At 37.6% G+C, this 19,440-nt stretch overlaps 1 protein-coding gene across 7 annotated transcripts in view; it reads left to right on the top strand.

Annotated features, from left to right (window-relative positions):
• Positions 1 to 19,440, top strand: part of pmfbp1 (polyamine modulated factor 1 binding protein 1) — a 261,062-nt gene that overhangs the window by 48,645 nt on the left and 192,977 nt on the right. For all 7 annotated transcript variants that reach the window (XM_077201843.1, XM_077201841.1, XM_077201840.1 and 4 more), the window contains exon 2: positions 8,577 to 8,662. In XM_077201843.1, coding sequence (XP_077057958.1) covers positions 8,588 to 8,662 — 75 coding nt within the window. In that variant the 5' untranslated portion in view covers positions 8,577 to 8,587. The remainder of the gene's footprint in view (positions 1 to 8,576; positions 8,663 to 19,440) is intronic.

The raw sequence follows: 19,440 nt of genomic DNA, 5'->3' as shown, positions 1-19,440 counted from the left end.
GCTTGTTCTTTTAACTCTAACATGAGTCAGCAGTTCACATGGATGTTAAACTCTTCCCTTAAGATGGCAACCAAGAGGAGAGACATTGGAGTAAGAATTTAAGATACATGAAGTGTAATAAAACGTTGTCTGTCAATGGTTAAATGATTTGTTCTCTATCTGTGCTTGAGAATAAGTAATCTGTGCTTGAAGATCTGTAATGCTGAATTTTGTGGAATTAGCTAATATAAAAAAAAAAAAATTCTACAAAAATGTTTTTTTGAGTAATTTTTTTAATGTTTTTATTTATTTATTGCATACAATAGTTTTTGAATAGAAAACAAAATTAGAAAATAAATATTAATTTTGCTAGTGTAAACATTCATAATTTCTACAATAAGATGGAAACATTCTTTATGATAGATCACGTGTCAAGTTAACATCTTTTTGAAGTAATTTGTATGCACTGGTGTGCAACATAATCCTTGAACCGTACTATATGAGAACAATACACTAGCATACACAACAAAAAATGTCCCTATGTGCTAGTGAAAATTAGCGCTATATTGGGATCGCTGTATAATTGTTCAGTAATTACAGTTCTTTTTTTTTTTACATTGCCGTGAAGCCATTATCTTAATTTTGCAAAGCAGACAGTTCATTAATTGCTTGCATACTAATGAAACCATTCAATCAAACCTCTTCTAGCAGAAAGATTAACATGCTTTATAAAATCAGCGCACGGTAATGCTTTTAATCAGATATTTTTAGATTACAGTTTCATGGAAATAGTTATCCTCAAAATAAATAATATGAAAAATAAATAACTAAACATTAATTGACTCTCTTTAATGTTAAGATGGACTCACTTTTGGCAAGCCAATTTTAATGTGTACTCTACTCTAACACACTTTCAAATTAATGTATCTTTTAACGGAGCAGTCGGGTGGCCTTGATTGTCTTTGTGTAAAAAGCATATCTAATCCTTGCTTCTATGTAGCTTGTGTACTTGACTGCTCTGATCACAGCACACTAATGAAGATATATACACAGTGTTTGGTAAGATGAGAGGAGCCATGTCAGCGCCACGCCGCTTAATTGTGTGTTGTGCAGTTTATTATCAGTATCAAGTAATGCCAGGTTTCAACTGTATGATTTTTGCCACGATTTTGCCGTCTGAAAACAAATTGTAAGAACCCTTAATTCCTCTAATCCTGAGCCATCTGAAGTCTTTGATTGCTAGTATGAAATAAAAGCCGATTAATGACCATTGCGATCTAATTTCACCTCCAATGAAATTCTGGCAGTGTTAGAAGTTTTGAGGCACAGTCCTGCAGTGTCACTTCTCCTACGACAACCGTTGAATCAAAAACCAATAGAAGCACATAATCTGATGATGCAATTAGTGAGACAACAACAAACCACCACTTGGGATGCTAACGATTAATCGTCGATCGATTAATTGTCGATAATAATTTAATCGATAAAACTTGATGGTTGTTTAAGTGAAGGCATCATTAGAGTGCGTATTTTTGAGGTGCATTGAAAAATGTAGCAAGCGCGCCGTAGATATTCTGAGTGTATTAATATCTTCAAACTTGGGTAGATTAGGTAGGCTAGCTGTTTATTTTGAAACATAATTAACCAAGGGTCTAAAAAACCCTCCAAACAAGTGATTTTACTGAACATTAGAACTACTTGCATGTGTAAACGCCACAATAAAATTACCTAGAATTAACAAGTAGTAATATCCTGATTGATGAGTAGCGATCTTCCAGTGCTGTTTCAGCTGTGTGATCCTATTCCATAGCGCATGCTTAATCAAGACCTCTCAATCTGAGCGATCAAACCAATCCAAGCCACTCCAGCTGTAAAACAGTTGGTCTCCACACATCGTCCCTACCCACTATACCCACCTACCATACCCAAGATCCAGTTTCCATTGGTTGAACTTTCAAATTGCTCTGGAAAATAAGATCCCGGCAATCCTGTAGCTTTAGCCAAGCAGCATGTCATTTCACTCCGTGATCTAAGCATCGTCTTATGTCGTTTTTAGAGTCGTTCGAGACCACCTGCTCTAAATAAAGATATGCAATCTACTATGCCATTTTGTGAAGCTACAAACCAAAACATGGCACAAACGCATCACATGCATATTGTTTACACTGTTTATTTCATACTAATACTTGGTTGTATTAACAGTAACAGTTTGCTCTCTAACAGAACAAATTTGCTTGTTGTAATCTGCTAGTTGAGACATTTTCAACTATACAGTATATGAACTCTATCTGTTCTGTACTATTATTTTACAGTTCACATTTTGAATTAAAGCAATAAAGCTATTTTTTTCATGCTATGAAAAACGAGCAATTCTAATATGTCAGCAAATTTAATAGCACTTGTTAACTTATGGCCATATGGTCATATATAAGCTTTTAAGCAATAGAACATTTCTACTATGTATTTTGTGTTGGTTGTTGAGTAACATAATAACTTAGTAGCACCGCTGCTTTATATTTGAGAGGTTAAGTTTAACAATTAATCTATTATTTGATTGTTCATTTTAACAACGATCGATTATGGGAGTTTATGTAAATTGAAGTGACATGAGGGCCAAGTATGGTAACCAGTACTTGTTATATGTCCCCTGCATTTAACCCATTCAATTTACTGCTCACCCATTAGGAGCATTGATCAGTGAACACACACTGCAAACCGTGAACACACACACCTGGAGCAGTGTTCAGCTATTTGCTGCGGTTACCGGGGAGCGATTGGGGGTTAGTTGCCTTGTTCAGGGGCACCTCAGTCGTGGGTATTGTTGGAAGAGAGCGCTGCTCATTTTTCTCCCGATGTTGAGAATCAAACCTGTGACCCTCGGGTTACAAAACCGACTCTCTAACCATTAGCCATGATCAAAATTAACCCTAAAGATTGTTTTTGTTTGCTAGTCGCAGTCTCACAGTTACCGAACATGTCACAGATTTATAATGTAAACACATGAGTTTTCTTGCGTTAGTCCATTTTTAACACATCTTGACTGCCGTACCATCTGACATTAATGACAACAGAGATCCCACAGTGTGACATGGCTTAAAGCGGGGCTCATGTTCATACAGTCTGATAAGGAGAAGTCGTAAAGGACTATTATAAATCGTACAGTGTGCGCCCTGCTTAACTTAGTTGACTACAGTCAATTAATAGTCACATTTAACAGTTTGTTTATATATGAGGTATTATATATATAAATGCCTAATATAATGCAAAGATGCGAAATCTGTAGCTTTTGTTAGTTTTCAACAGTGGAAATGTTTTAGTTCAGTTTAGTTTAGTTTAGTGTTGTGTTTCATTGCAGTCTTGGCCCAGCAGGAAGTGCACATGCCCTGACACAGTGGTGAGTATGTGAGCAACCCAAGTTTGAATCTGGCTGTCGTCATTTTCTGATCACATCCCTCCTCACCTTTCTCCTGTCCTATCCTGTCTCCTCCCTCATTGTCTTTAGCCCTATTCAGACGGGATTAGTTTTACATGGGTAGATGGATGGAGTAATGTAATTTTACCACAGGACGTCTGTGAAAAAATTGGCCAATTCGCAGGGAATAAGCAATCTCAGTAAAACTAGAAGAAGTGAGAGGGGTCAGCTGTCACCTTCCTGTCGTCATGTGCGTATTACGTTGCTTCCTGATATCATGTGCGCAAACACATATAATCTATATAACAATAAGGTCTGGTCGAATGATGTATTCATTTAATTCTGATCAGATTATGTTGGTAATAAGCACTTACCTAAAGCTAAAAGGAGTCTCGTGCCTCTGACAAGTGCTTTTGACCTTCTTTTTTGATCTGAATTGTATGCAGAAAACACTTGAGTTTTGCCACCGACTTAGACTTTATAGACATTAGTCCTACCGCATAGAGTGCACGCTTATTAAATAACATTAAACGCTTATTAAATAAAATTAAAGGTCCTTGCACACTGAGTCCGAAATTTACGCATGCGTTTTTTCGTATCCGTCATTCGGTGGCTCTGAATTGTCAAAACACCATTCAAATGCTTGTTACGGATGCAAAAAACGCATAAAATCGAACCCGATCCAAAAATTTTTATGACGGACGAAAGTTTCGTAGGCAGTGTGTAAACGTGATTGACATAACGTGAGGTCCTATTTATTTTTTAACGTGCGAAAATTTCGGACGCGAATTTCGTACACAGTGTGCAAGGACCTTTAATGTTATTTAATACGTGTTTCATGTTAGTTAACTTTTGTTCCCTCATTTACCATTTTAAAAGTTTTCCACGTTTTTTCAAGTATGGAGGCGCTTGAAGCATTCAATTGCACTCTAGGCGGTTAATAAAGGTTAATAAATGGTTTAAAAATATATTGCTCATTGATGGTTCATGATAGTTATTAACTGTTTATAAATGAGATTTCTGTAATAAATTACTCATCCTGTCATTCAATACCAATGGGATTCTCTGTTGCCTAAAACACAAAAAGAAATATTTAGCATAATGTCAAAGCTGCTCTTTCCCTTTAATGAAAGTGATAAATGCTGACCACAGATGTTCCTGGTCTTTATCCACTTTCATTGTATGGGAAAAAACTAAAAACATCAACAAAACAAACAAACAAACCTTTGGACAGGGTATGGAACAACATGAAGCAATTTTTTTATTAAATATAAAGGTAATTATCTGCCTTTACTCAGTCACAGATACGTTAATAGGTCGAACTACAAGATGACAGACATATAAGAACCCCTGTGACACTTAAAGTAGTGTCCTTTTAAATTTCTGCAATTTAATTTGAATTAATTCATGAATCTAAATAATAATTTAAATGAAAACGATTCAGGGTCAATCTTACACAATTTCTTTAAAGTCATATATGTCCGGGTAACTTTAACGTCTTCCATTCATTACAGTTCGGCTGGGCTCTTGAGATGTGTTCTTTTATACCACTCAAGAGTGAATCAGACGTGGTACTTCATTACATCCCAATCCATGTGCGCTCCTTCACATTTGCTGTGCACCTTGACCCCTTGCTGCATGTCACTTGGCTAGCCTTTATTTCACAAGATGCTCTCCCATAAAACTGGCAATCTAGCTTCAGCTGTGTGAAGGTTTTAGCATGCTGAGTAACAGCTTCGTAGAGCACAAAGACACAAATAGGACCAGGCTATGAATAATTGTGGTGGCCCTTGGAAAAGATGGAGATTGGTTGCTCTCTGAAAGGACCTAGACTGCTCTCTGTCATGGTAATCACATAAGTGACTCAAAACACTTCAAGTAAACAATCATCCATTCACGGGTAGATAGAGAGGAGCAGCTTGCGTTGTGTTTGATGTTTGACGTTCAGTGTGCTCCTCACATGTAGGGATTTACACAACTACATATTCTTAAAATCCAGTCGTTGGGTTGCGCACTTGTTGACGTATCCATTTGCATGTGTATGACAGCTATGGCTGTAGCGACAGTGCTTTAAAGTGGATACATTTAAGGATGTGACTTGACCTAGATTACAGCACAGTTTAGCTGTTAACACGCTAATTAAAGACTTGTTACTAAAATATAAACTACAAACTAGCCTAATCAATTAGTCAGCTGTTGGATGACTAAAGTTATTGGAGGAGCACTGAGACCTTGGCTCAGCTGTCTCTTGTAAAGCCTGATACTAATTGCATGTGATTGATTTGTTTCAGACTCATTGGAAACAAGTGCCCCTACCCACATTTCTATAAGGGGCTGTTTACACGACACCGTTTTCAACTAAAAACGGAAAACTTTTTATGCATTTTTTTTGGGGCTGTTCATTTACAAGACAACAGCGTTTTGGGTGCCAAAACGCTGACTTTAGAAAACGGGTTTCAGAGTGCAGGTTTTTGAAAACGGTCTCCGTGTAAACAACAAAAACGCGAATCTGACGATGTCGTCATGCACATGCATATTACAAAGGAAAAACTTTACTCTCTTTTAAGCATACAGTTGAAACCAGATATTTACATACACTTCAGAAAAAAACACAAAAACTTTTATTTCTTTACTGTCATACATTAAATCAGAGTAAATTTTTCTGTTTTAGATCAATAAATATTAACATATTTGTTGCATTTGTTAAATTTCAGAATCGAGCGAGGGATAAACTGTATGTACTTTTTGGTCCCACTTTATATTAAGTGGCTTTAAGTACTATGTACTTACATCGAAAAATAAGTAGAATGTACTGATTCTGTTGAGGTTGTATTGTAAAACACTTTTGCTGCTATTGAGGAGTGATACGGCTGAGGTTAGGGTCAGGTGTGGTTGTATGGGTATCTTTAAGGATGGGTTAAGGTGTTAGGGAAGGGTCAACAGTGTAATTACAAATGTAATTGCATACATTAATTACAGCTGTAATTACATGCAGGTTTTTTCAAAATAATGTACACAATACGTCTATTGTATCAAATTATTAATTTCAATGTAAGTACATAGTATTTAAAGCCACTTAATATAAAGTGGGACCTATTTGGTCATCACTTTCATCAAAGTCAGAAGTATACATACACTAAGTTGATTGTGTCTTTAAACAAAAAGAAAACTCTAGATGATTCCATTCTGAGCTTAAGAAGCTTCTGATTAATTGATTCCATTTGAGTTAATTGGTGGCACACCTGTGGATGCATATAAAGGCACACCTCAAACACAGAGCCTCTTTCTTTGACATCATGGGGAAATCAAGATAAATCAACCAAGACATCAGAAAAAGAATTGTGGACCTCCACAAGTGTGGCTCATCCTTAGGTGCAATTTCCAGATGCCTGGAGGTCCCACGTTCATCTGTTCAGACAATAATACGCTTAATAAGTATAAAACACATGGGAATTTACAAACATCATACCGCTCAGGAAGGAGACGGATTCTGAGTCCCAGAGAGGAATGTATTTTGGTGCGAAATGTGCGAATCAATCCCAGGACAACAGCAAAAGACCTTGTGAAGATGCTAGCTGAAACTGGTAAGACAGTGTCATTATCCACAGTAAAACGAGTCCTGTACCACCATGAGCTAAAAGGTTACTCTGGGAGAGGAAAGCCATTACTTCAAAACCACCGTAAAAAAGCCAGACTACAGTTTGCAACTGCACATGGGGACAAAAATCTTAATTTCTGGAGACATGTCTTGTGGTCTAATGAAATAAAAATGTATCTGTTCGGCCATAGTGATAAACGGTATATTTGTAGGGAAAAGGACGAAGCTTTGATGCCTCAGAACACCGTCCCAACTGTGAAGTATGGGGGTGATAGTATAATGTTGTGGGGCTGCTCTGCTGCAGAAAGGACTGGTGCACTTCACAAAATAGATGGCATCATGAGAAAAGAACATTTTGTGGATATATTAAAGCAACATCTGAAGACATCAGCCAGGAAGTTAAAGCTTGGGCGCAAATGGGTCTTCCAAATGGACAATGACCCCAAGCATACCTCCAAATTAGTTACAAAGTGGCTTAAGGACAACAAAGTCAAGGTATTGGAGTGGCCATCACAAAGCCCAGATCTCAATCCCATAGAACATATTTGTGGGCGGCACTGAAAAGGCGAGTGCGAGTAAGAAGGCCTAAAAACCTGACCCAGTTACACCAGTTCTGTCAAGAGGAGTGGGTCAAAATTCCAGCAAACTATTGTAGAAAGCTTGTGGAAGGATATCCAAAACGTTTGGCCCAAGTGAAACAGTTTCGGGGCAATTCTAACAAATACTAAGGAAGTGTATGTATATTTCTGACTTTGATGAAAGTGAAAAAAAAATACATAAAAATTATCCCTTGCTCGATTCTGATATTTAACAAATGCAAAAAATATGTTAATATTTATTGATCTAAAACAGAAAAAGTTTTAATGTATGACAGTAAAGAAATAAAAGTTTTTGTATTTTTTTCTGAAGTGTATGTCAATATCTGGTTTCAACTGTATCGTTGTCGTGTAAATGTACCCTAAAACACCTTAAATGAATTCACTGCAGATTCCAGCTGAAATGAACACTAAAGTCAGTAAAACGCCAACAACTTTAATTTTAATTTCCACAATTTATGAGCAAAGGAGCAGATTATGGAATAATAAAGACTTATTTTCATGCCTTATGAACTCAAAACCCTTTTAATATAACACGATTATAACACGATAACACTTTACATAACCAGCTACATGTTTTTACTTTTCTAACCTAGTAAACTTGCTCGTTAGCTCACCTGGTACAGAATTGCACTTGAAACAGTCCTGTGAAACACAAGTCACGATAAAAGATCTCAAAGACTCACCAGCGCCACTCATCAAACATTTAATTTCCGAACTGCTGAGATAAGTACAACAATCAAAACAAAATTTTGTCAGATTCATGTTCATCATGTTGCGCTTCTCACTGGAGATTTCACTTAAAAAGTGTCGCAAAATTAGCTAGAAGCAACGTTTTTTGCTCAAATGAAGCCATTGGCACGGTTTTCCTCTTGGACTGGGTTGATCTGAAGTTAGCCAACTTTATGTGAGTTATTGCTGATGTATTCATTTTCATTTAGCTAAACCGGAACACTGATCTGGCATCTCTCTGTCTCTCTCTCCCCACTAGTTTTCTGAGATATGATGGAATCCAGTCGGGATGTTGTACTGGAGCAGCCTGAGGAATCTCTCTCAGATCAAAGCACCAAAGCTAAAGTAAGTTTCAAACTATTGAATTTCCATGAAGCTTGAATCAGCTTTCTCTTTTGTGACAGTCACTGTGTTCCAAACCTTACTGAGCTGCCTCACTGAGTCTTACTTACTTTTCTGATGATGTAAACTTGCTCGGTAGCTCATCTGGTACAGCATTGCACTTGTGATGCGAAGCACTCAGGTACGAGTCTTGTGAAGCACAGGTGACAATAAAAGACTTAACTTTTTATTTCACATTTTCTTTTATTAACACTCGGTTAGGTTTAGTGTAGGTGGTACATTATTTTCGAATGTGAGTGAACATTAACCTTTTAGCGACACTCACTGGACATTTTATTTCTGAACTGATGCAATATGAACAACGACCAGCGTAATTTTTTGGAGTATCATTTTGCTGAAATGTCGCCTCAGGCACTTTTTTCCAATGAGCCTGGGTTGAATAGTCCAGTTTGTAACTGTTTTTCATCGTTATTATTAATCAGCTCTGAATACAACACATTTATAATTTATATTTTTCTTGATTCTTTCCACTGTCTTGGGATGAACATTTTTAAAGAGTTTGTCACAATGGATTGCCTTTTCCGTGAGCGAAAAAAACTAAAGCAAGGCATCTTATAAGGCAAAATAATTTACCTTCTTTTCATTGTAGTTTCAGGATGTCAATGCAGGTAAGTAGCTCACTAAGTATTGCAATAGACCCATTTTTTACATGACAGCAGCCACTACTGACTGGATGCTACTGTGTGTTGTTGCATATGCAGTGCATGACCTCATTCCCGTTCCTCTGCTCTCCATCTGCTAAATGGAAAAACCCATGTGTTCCCATGTGTCTTTATTCAGCGAATTGCACCTGCCTGAGCTTAAGAAGGACCTGAAACACATAGATACCCCTGAGGGTATCTGATGCTTGGTTAGGCAGTTATGTTAACTATAGCATGCCATAAACGCCTACATAAGCAAAGGACTGAATAATTCACAGTGCTTGGCAGATCTGTAATTAATAGTATCCCTCCATAATTCATTCATGCTGCCCATGTGTGGTAAACAGAGCTGGCCCAAAATGAGGTGAGAGAATGAGGATGAGAATGAGAACTGATGCTCAGAACCAACATGTCCATGTTCCTTCATTTAGCCTGAAGGAAGGTAATGTCCTCATGAATACTGTACATGTATGTATACATGCACTGCATGGGCACTTGTGTATTAATGCCAGCATAAGCAACATTAGGCTGCATCCTGCTTTATTATTGATTTTAGGTGTTTTTTTGTGTGTGCGTGCGTGAGCGAAATCCAGCAATCTTAATAGGAATCCACAAGATCTGGAATTTCATGTGGGAACAGAAAATTTCCCTTTGCAGATTTTGCAACAGGTTCCAGTCAACCAGATTCGCCATGTTGGCCAAAAGAAAGTTGCTTGGTTTGAAAGTGACTTCTGCATGAGCTGTGCTACATACTGTACATCGCTACACTATGCTACTGTTGCTACTTTGGTTTCAATCTCTACTTTAAAAGCTGTTAGCTCACTGGAATTTTTTTATCTGACCCAGGTCATATCATGATCCTATTCCCCTCCACTTCCTCTATTTACTAACTTGAGTAATAAAGATAACAACTTTATTAGCTTTACTAAAATGCTTTATAAATGTAAGCTTCACATTACTGCTTTACATTTGTCTTCTTTCCATATTACACATTTTTAATTTTGTATACATTTGATATTCAATGATTAACACCAATGACATTTTCACATAAAATGTTAATCAATTTTTGAGATATAGCTTCATATAAGATAAAGATCGCAGTCTAAAACGATTATGCAATAAGAAAGGTTGATGTTGATTTGAGTGAAAGTCTTAATTTCTTTGATAGATGCTTCCTGCTATGTGGCTGGACTCCACGTTCGCAGACGATGGTGGGGCATTAGAGCTGCTATTGATTTTGCATATTTAAACAGCTCCAAACTAAGAGAGAGGCTTAAAAGGTCACAACTAATTAGTCAGTTGTCAATAATTGAGTCTAAGATGCAGAATGACTAGAACTGGCTTTGATTGAAAGGCCCGCTTATCTTTTCCAGATCTGAACGAGGAGGTTTTTTTTTTCTTTTCTTTCTCAAGCATTCAGTGTAGAGGGAAGTGAGTTCTGTTGAGTATGAATCATTAACTTAAAGCGGACCATGTCTGTTTCATCAGTCATTTAATACTTACTAATAGACTGTCAAATTGTTGCCTCTGGGTTATGCTGTGATAACCTTGGCCTCAGTCCATACATACACACATACAAGATGTGCTCTGGCAGGGAATCGGATGATGTCAGCTGTCAGCCTTGGGGACAGCGGTTTAGTTTAGTGTCTAGCTCCTCCTTTTGAAGTCTGCCAAACATGAAGTGATTCCCAGAGCTATTTTCTGACCTCTGATTAGTCATGGTGAAAATCTTGTCCTCCACCATTTATGTTATAGATATGAATGATACCTCAAATCGTGTGGCTTGCTGAGGACTCGTGTGGTTTAATTTTTCTGTGCAATCAGCTTTTCACCTACTTGATGATGAAACAAGCTAAAAAACTCAAATATTTACATTGAAATTGAGAACCAAGCCATATCTATGGACCAGAATATCATATAGACTTTAGGTCAGAGAGTAACCACCTAGGTCAAATAAGTTAAGAAGAGCTTGGAAACTTATAGTACTCTAATTATTCATGCTGGTTTCATATGGTATGGAAAGACTTTTATACCACAAGAAACGTTTCAATTTAATATATATATATATATATATATATATAAAATCTAGAAAACATATTTTCCTTACCATGCATTCATGTAAATGTACACATCTTAATCCTTATTTAAAAAATGTTTTAAAAATATAATGCCGTGAAAATTATATTTTTCTTTGTACAAAATTACTTAATTTCTTGGTTCATGTTTTTTTCTCTGCACGATGGTTGCCACACGACCTTGATTTAGCATTTTCAAATATTAATAAAAAAGTGAAGAAGTTTTGATAAAATACTACTTTAAGAAATAAAAATCAAATGTTATGTTTTTAAAAATAAAATCAAGAATTTTATTCTTCTAATGATTCTGACTTTATTATATCAGGACAACCCTGATATTTCTGACTTTTTTCCGATTTATAGGTGTTTTCCCCTTAAATTAAAGGGGTCATATAATGGTACATGCACTTTTACAAGTTGATTGTACTGCAATGTGTGTTGGCAGTGCCTGTACACAACCATCATATAATGATAAAACTCCAGTGTTTTTGTTTTAATCTCCTTATATGTATTCCCCTGTCTCAAATCGAGCCGTTTCACCCTGTGACGTCACATGGCGCATGACGCCCCTCCCACGGTTGTTGATTGACAGCAGTGTTTCAACACAGCCCCGCCCGAGCTGTCATAGTCCGTCATTGTTGATAAACTGGAGCAGAATGGCGTCTAGGCGATTGTGTCTAAATTTGGACCGCTCAAGACGCAGTGGCTGAGTTTTGTTTACGATGGGAATATTCCCCACGATCAACGAAAATGCGTTCATGTTTACGCGAATCATTTCTCAACAGACTGCTTTTTAAACGAGGGTCAGTATAAAGCTGGTTTTGCTAAGAAGCTGCTCCTGAAAAAGGAATCGGTACCAACTATTCGTGTTCCAGCTGTACCTCCTGAAGAAGTGAGTATAACGTTTTATTAACCTTTTACGATACAAATTAATCTTTGCAAATCGCTTGCACGCTTCACGATGAATGCCGCTAATATTTACACTCAGGGTACATTACAGCATGTATTCTATGTAACGTTACGACGTTTTTCAATATAATTCATAATCCCACGTTTATAATGAACAACGCGTTATGGTTACGGTGTTATTAAAAACTGTGTACGCAGGTGTTACAGTTAATGTGGTGACACTGAGTAAAACATTAAACATTTTCATACTGCACTAAACATAAACATACAACAAATTCTTAGGTATCCTTCAACTACTGCTAGAATCATTACTGACATGACAGGACATGTTTCAGTCACGATAGTTGTACCGAACACTGAGATAACGTTACGCATCACTGACAAGCCTACATTTACCAAAAAAAAAGTTTTTCAACATAAATCTGTCAACGAACTAACCTATACAATAAACACAGCGTTTGTATCCTACTACTCTACCCTGACAGTACATACAAAAATAGATCAGAGTGACATTACGTTAACCAACCATTCAGAAACGTCGAGTCTTAATGGTCAAACTTCTTCGGGGCCATCATCTTGTTCCGGGTCCGACTCCGGTTCAAATTGGTATGGCAACACTACAGATGTGTCCTCAGAGACTCCCGCTGCCATTCTTTCGCCAAAATATACCATCAACTGTTGTCAAGGCAACACTCCATGTGCGTGTGAAAAAATGCCCCAAAGAACAGAGGGGCGGAGTCAGCAAGCTCATTATCATTTAAAGGTGTATGCACTGAAACGGCGTGCTGAAAACAGAGCTGTTTTTGACCATGTAAAATTAGTGTTTTCTTAAAATACTAATGAGAATTTATAATAAAAGTATATTACAAGGTTTTCATTTAGACACTAAAGATTAATATTAACTTGTACAAAAATGGCATTATATGACCCCTTTAAAGAGAAGAGGTGTATTCAGGTCATTGTATTTTTCTATGTTTTTCTTAGTAAATTAACAGATCTATGATCAATGCCCCCCAGAGTACCCTTGCAACCACCAACATTTTCTTCATAAAATGTTAAAATTTTGTTACAATATTGTGAGTTTTTGCAATACTGATGTTTATTGAACTCATCAGAATGATGATGTTTGTCCTTGTGCCATGTCACACACAGGGGGTCATACATGGGGTCATCACTGACCTCTCCCTCGCTCACTTTACCTCTAAATCTCATTTTCTGTGCCACGGCATTGTGTGCAGCGTGCTCTGGTGGCTAAAGGTGCTTGTTAAAAGCTATAACTTATCTCACGTTTGAAGCTAATGGGAAGAACACTGGCCACAGTTTTAAAATAAATTACATTTTTTCCCCCTCTACTGCGCTGCCCTTCTGACCCATCACGTAATATAGCATGAGAGTATGCATTACATACCCGAGGCATTCAAATTTATCTGTACTGCACAACGCTGACTGATGCATTTGAAAATAATGTACTGCAGTCCCAACATTACAGGACCCTGTAACTAATGGACAGCTCTCGCCTGAGCTCGCCTCTGTATATCATTCAACTGCTGCACCTCATCAAGCCCAGAGTCCTTTACAGAGCAGAACACAACATACTTTACTTTCTCTCTTGCTCTTATGGTATGTGTCCACTGGATTGGAATAAATCTCCTCACTGCTGCTTTGGGTTTTGTCTCTAAAACATTCAGTGATTCAGTGGTTGTTGGTCTGTGATTGCTTTAAATAGTCATCTTCTTGACAATAGTCATCAATTTCTAGATAACAGGCACTTTATTAAATCTAAGATATTTCAGTAATTAGTTTTGCCATACTTTACAAATGCCTTTTATGAATACATTTGTTTAATCTTTGTACCAGAACCAGACTATCATTCTTAAAAGGATAATTTGTCATTAATTACTCACCCTCATGTCGTTCTAAACCCGTAAGCCTTTCGTTCACTTTGGGAACCCAAATGAAGATCTTTTTGATGAAATTTGAGAGCTTTCTGTCCCTCAATAGACATATACTCAACTATTACTTTGACACTTTAAAAAGTGATCGTAGGAAATTGTTTAAAATGTGATTTCTTTCACAAATTGTTATAAAAAAAGAGCATACCTTGAGATGTGGTGGAAATGGCACCGTCATGTAAATGTTGTGAATTATTTAATTTATTCAATTTCCACACCACTATCAGCATCAAATAGAATTCCAAAAATAACAAGGTGAAAATGTTAGTGGAGTTTGTGCATGACACAAGGCTAGAGTTTTTTGCATGGTTAGTAGCAGAGACTATTTAGAGACATGCCACTTCCTTAATCCTCAATACAACTGTGTAGGGAAAAACCGCAACGCCAAAGATGGCGGTTGTATGCACATGTCCCGCCCCTCCCGCTGGAAAGCCAATCGTCTGCTTTTAACAGTCAAGCCGGGAAACATTTAAGCCTATCATCTGGTTCCACTGACGCATGCGCACAGTCGAGGTGTGCGACAGTGGAAAATATGTTACTGTTTGAAAAGGCGGCAGATTTGATATGCAGTGTATGTGTGAGTTGTGTAAATATCAGACATCCCAAGTCTCCTGGAAGTTCCGGGAGTCTCCCCCATATTGATAGCGGCTCCCTGATGCCCGCAAATTAGTTAAAATCTCCCGGAATCTAGAGCGAGCAAGCCAGATGTAACCCGTGTCGTGGCAAGAGTACAACCCTCACTCTCTTCAGTAAGAGATACAGAGGAGCGTGAAGGAAGGCACTGCTTTGATATATGGACCAGCGATCAAAAGACTAAAATTCGCTCAATAGACTATGTCAGCAACAAGAAGAGTACGGTGACAACACTGGTTGCGTTGGGAACATGTAAGATATATTTAGAGGAATAACAATTGAATAAAAGAAAAGAAAATATGTAGAAGACAATGAAATTGAATTATCATCACATATAAGAAAATAAACCAGAAATTAATAAAGTCTTGTTCCAAAACTTCTAAGTATAAGCCCCTTTTTTCTTGTATCTATTATAAAGTTATGTTCCCTATTTAGTTTAAATCTAATTGCACCTGATTAACTTTTAATTTAATATGATTATGAGATCAAATTTTCTTATTTATTCAAGTTATTTTTCCCCTTTTCCCCCTTAATTTGATTTAAATATAGTTCTTCCAACTTTAACCTTTTAAATCACTACTTGTTTTCAACTCTTGTTTTCCAGAAATAGAAAAGATAAAACGCTTAATCAATAAATCAAAAGAAATAATAACAATGGGATTTGAAACAGAACAATAACAATATTGTTTGGGGGGATTGGGGGAAACCCAACAAAGAGAACTCAATTCTCGATTAGAAAAGTTTAAGGCAAACTCTCCTAACTTAAGGCCCGTATTCTCTGCACGTTCGTAAAATCAGTCTCACATTCACTCAAAATCATCTATCACAATATCCGAATCTATGTTTCTATTTCAAAATCTCCTTCTATTGTTTCTATGATAAAACTACTAGTTTGTTCACTCTAATTCAACTTTTCTCTTCCAGGATCGTGCTTGCTGTTTCTTCCTCTCGCAAGGCACATTGCATCATCTCTCTATTCTGCTGACTCCGCCCACTGAGGCGGGCTAACTCTCATTCGTCTATTTAGACCAATCATTGCCTTATTAGGTTAAACCACTCTTTTTTTCCTAAATCCTAATTTATGTATTCTTCTTTTTTTTCTCTCTTCACAGATATTTAATAAAATAACTGTCCATACGTTCATGAGTGTTAGTCTCTTTCTTTTCTTTACTTCAGCAAAATCTCTTTTTAGTAACCTGGGTTACACAGAGCTCACACATACTGTGCTTAAACATAGACAGTAAAAGAAATGGACACAGCGACCCCATTGATTTCAACGGAGAAGACAGTCTGACAGTTGTAAATCTTCTAGTAGCTGTGGCAAGACAAATCTGAATCACCTAATTCCTCAAAAACGTTGTTGAAATATTTTGTCCCGTTGCTTTTATGGACTCTCTATCTATGGGCTTCTCCCTTGACTTTATGCCTCTGTCAGAGGTGTCAAGTCCAGGTTCAGAAAGTAAAATTCCTCCTCAGTATTTTGTTCCAATCACCTGGATTTGCTAATTAGCACAGTTTTTCAGCCAGGAGATAGAACTATTTAGTGAAATCAGCTGGCTGAGTTAATGGGTGGAATAAACATATGGCAGGACTTGTACTTTCTGACCCCTGGAATTGACACCTCTGACCTCTATGTCCCCCCGATTGCCTCATAGACAGTAAAAGATTGCCTGTGAGCTTCTCCTCCTGTCTATACGGTAATATCTCTATTGTGTGACAGAAAGTCGCGTGGTTATGACGCTATCGTTAGACTATTTTTACAAAAACGGCTTCTACGGGGCCATAACGTAAGATAACAAAGGAATGGAGTCTTTTATACATTGTCGTGTTTCTTTAGAAACAAATAATGGACAAATGAAGTCTTTGGACGCCTTAGATGTAAAGTTATGCGCTGTCAAAGTGACGCCAAAATGAATGGGAGTCAATGGAATGCTAACAGCAGGTGAAGTTCTGCTACAATGGCGGCTCCCGCGAGGCTTCAGTTTCCGGCTGATGGATTACCCCCTTGTGCTCAAACCGTGTAGCAGGCGCACTACAGAGAGGGAGAGAACCCTTGCGCATGTGTAGTAAAAGTATAACCTGTGGAGAAAAAGGCGTTTTAAACCTTATTTTGGGGCAAAGTCATCAAACTTTTTCAGCGAGTTTTATCATATGTTACTGTTGTTTCTATACATGCAGTTTCATGTCCCGGTGACCAGTGAAAGTGCAGTTCTGACTCTCTACCCATTCATTTAGATAGGAGCCTGGTCTTGTTAGTCTGAAATAGCTGCCCGGAGGCATTGCCAAGATGGCCGCCGAGTGGCATGACTTGCCGAAAAGGACTTTGTTAGTAGAGCCTTCTAGATTGTTAGGTTGTTCTGGGTGGTTGCAAATGTTCATACACTTTTAACTTTGCTTTTCTTCTATATTAGCTTGATCGGTTAAAATATATATATTTTTTTTATTATAAGCATGCACTGCAGTAGACCATTCAGACAAAGTATTGTCATGATAATAATGTGAACCTGATGAACTTCTAGATTATTAATAAATTAAGTCTCAAGCTGGTTCTTTATGATTATCTGTCTTTGTAATGATGTTGATGCTCTCAACATTCTACTAAGGACATCTTGCATTTGCCAGCAGTGTATAACAGTAAAAAGGGCTGTTCTGTTTCACATGACCTTACCTTAACTTTGTAACCTAAAATATGTGTTATGTGGACTTCTTTAATAATTATTGTCAAGGTAAAAAAAATTGTCAAGAAAAAAAAAAACTTCAAAGCCTGCATACATATAAAGTAAACATGGCTAAATCAGTCGCACATCCGCATTCAGAAGGTAATAAGGGGCTGATGAGTCTTCTTTGAAGCACAACTATATCCCGACTCTTTTATCCTCCATCCTCTTTTCACGGTCTATATTTCTTTAAATAGTGTTTATCTGAAATCACCATGGCCAGCTGCCTGCTTAAGCCAAATCAGCCCAAAGAAGGAGAAGATGAAAAGGCCAAAATGAATTCCATCCACACAGAGGTCAAAGAGACAGAAATGCATAGCAATGCAGTTTGGTCAGCAGGCAGGAGAAGATGGGATGCTAATAAGATCACAGAGAGATGGGGAGCTCGGGCCCCTGGGAAACGTATAAAAGTGTTGTCTGAACATTACAAAAAAGGACTAGCTGAAAAAATAATGATGCCTGCCCTTAAGGTTTATTAATAATCAGAGGCAGACTTTTTTGTCCCGAGGATTGTTATGGCGTGGAACCAGCTCTAACCAAATCAGAGCAGATAGAGAGAAGAAAGAGAAGAAAGAGAGAGAGATAAACCAAAAAACGAGAGTTGCTTTGATATGAGGCCTCTTCCTTCCAGTTCTGTCTAGGTGTTATGCTCAGCCGATGTGGACTCTCATTATCTGCACTTTTCTTTTACTCTTAATGGAATACTCAGATGGTGCAGCAGCAACGTTTGGCATGCTTTTCCTCCCAGACAATGCCCTTCCTCTAACAATGGTGCACAGGAGCAGTACTTTGTAAGAGTACCTGAACAGGGCCTGCTCGCGTCCCCTATGGTAAAATACCTGAAAAGGTCTGTCTTGATGCCCTCAGCCTAATTGGAAATTCATAGCATAGCTAATGAAATGAGAGACCTGGATGAAGCATGTAGGATTTTGTATTGCTCATCAGGAAAGTGCTGACCTGGCTTTATCATGCTATGGATAACTTAAGTGGATCAGATCTCAGTTATGAAAGAGTAATGCAATTATAATACAACAATGTGGAGTGCAGAATGCTGTGAGGAAAGGACAAATATGTTCTTAAACCCTGTGGGTGTGTGAAAGCCATAAGTCAGCAGTACCTCTGTCTAACCTGATTCACTTTAATGCTTATTTTAAGGTCTGCAAGTTTACTTACTTGGTTTTTACAACCAATTCAGTGTTCACCTAAATCAGCTGTTCACAACCATGTTCCTGAGCTGATGAGTTGAATGAATCGTGATTAGGGAGACCTAAATGTGCCTCCATGAACAGGGCTGGAAACCACTGACCTAGATGACAATTTTGCAAAGTATGACTTGTTTCTGGATCTTCAGTTGGTAGTAGAACGACAGGTCCAAGCAAACAAAAGTCCTAACATTCTTCTTAACCCTACCACTAAAGTAAGAAGAATGTTTCAGGATGAACAATTCGATCTGACCAAATGACCATACCATCAATTAATTACACTTAGAAAAAATGTTGGATTTTTCACAAGGCATAAAAAACTATACTCTAGGCAAATGGTGTCCAGTCCTGCACCTGGAGGGCCTCTTTCGTGCAGCGTTTAACTACAATCTGCTCCAACACAACTGCTTGAAATGTACTAGTAATTCCAAAGACTGTGATTAGATGGTTCAGGTATGTTTAATTAGGGTCTGAACTCTACAAGAAAATTTCCCTCCAGAACCAGGATTGGACCCCCCTGCTCTAGGCTTATACATTAATTACCCCTAATGATAGATTAATGAGAATGTTTCACAAGTCTCAAACTCAAGCC

The sequence above is a fragment of the Siphateles boraxobius genome, unplaced genomic scaffold (assembly GCF_051911475.1).
Source record: "Siphateles boraxobius isolate OS27281-9 unplaced genomic scaffold, OSU_SipBor_1 48, whole genome shotgun sequence".
Lineage (NCBI taxonomy): Eukaryota > Metazoa > Chordata > Actinopteri > Cypriniformes > Leuciscidae > Siphateles > Siphateles boraxobius.
This window is presented reverse-complemented; position numbering and strand designations above follow the sequence as displayed.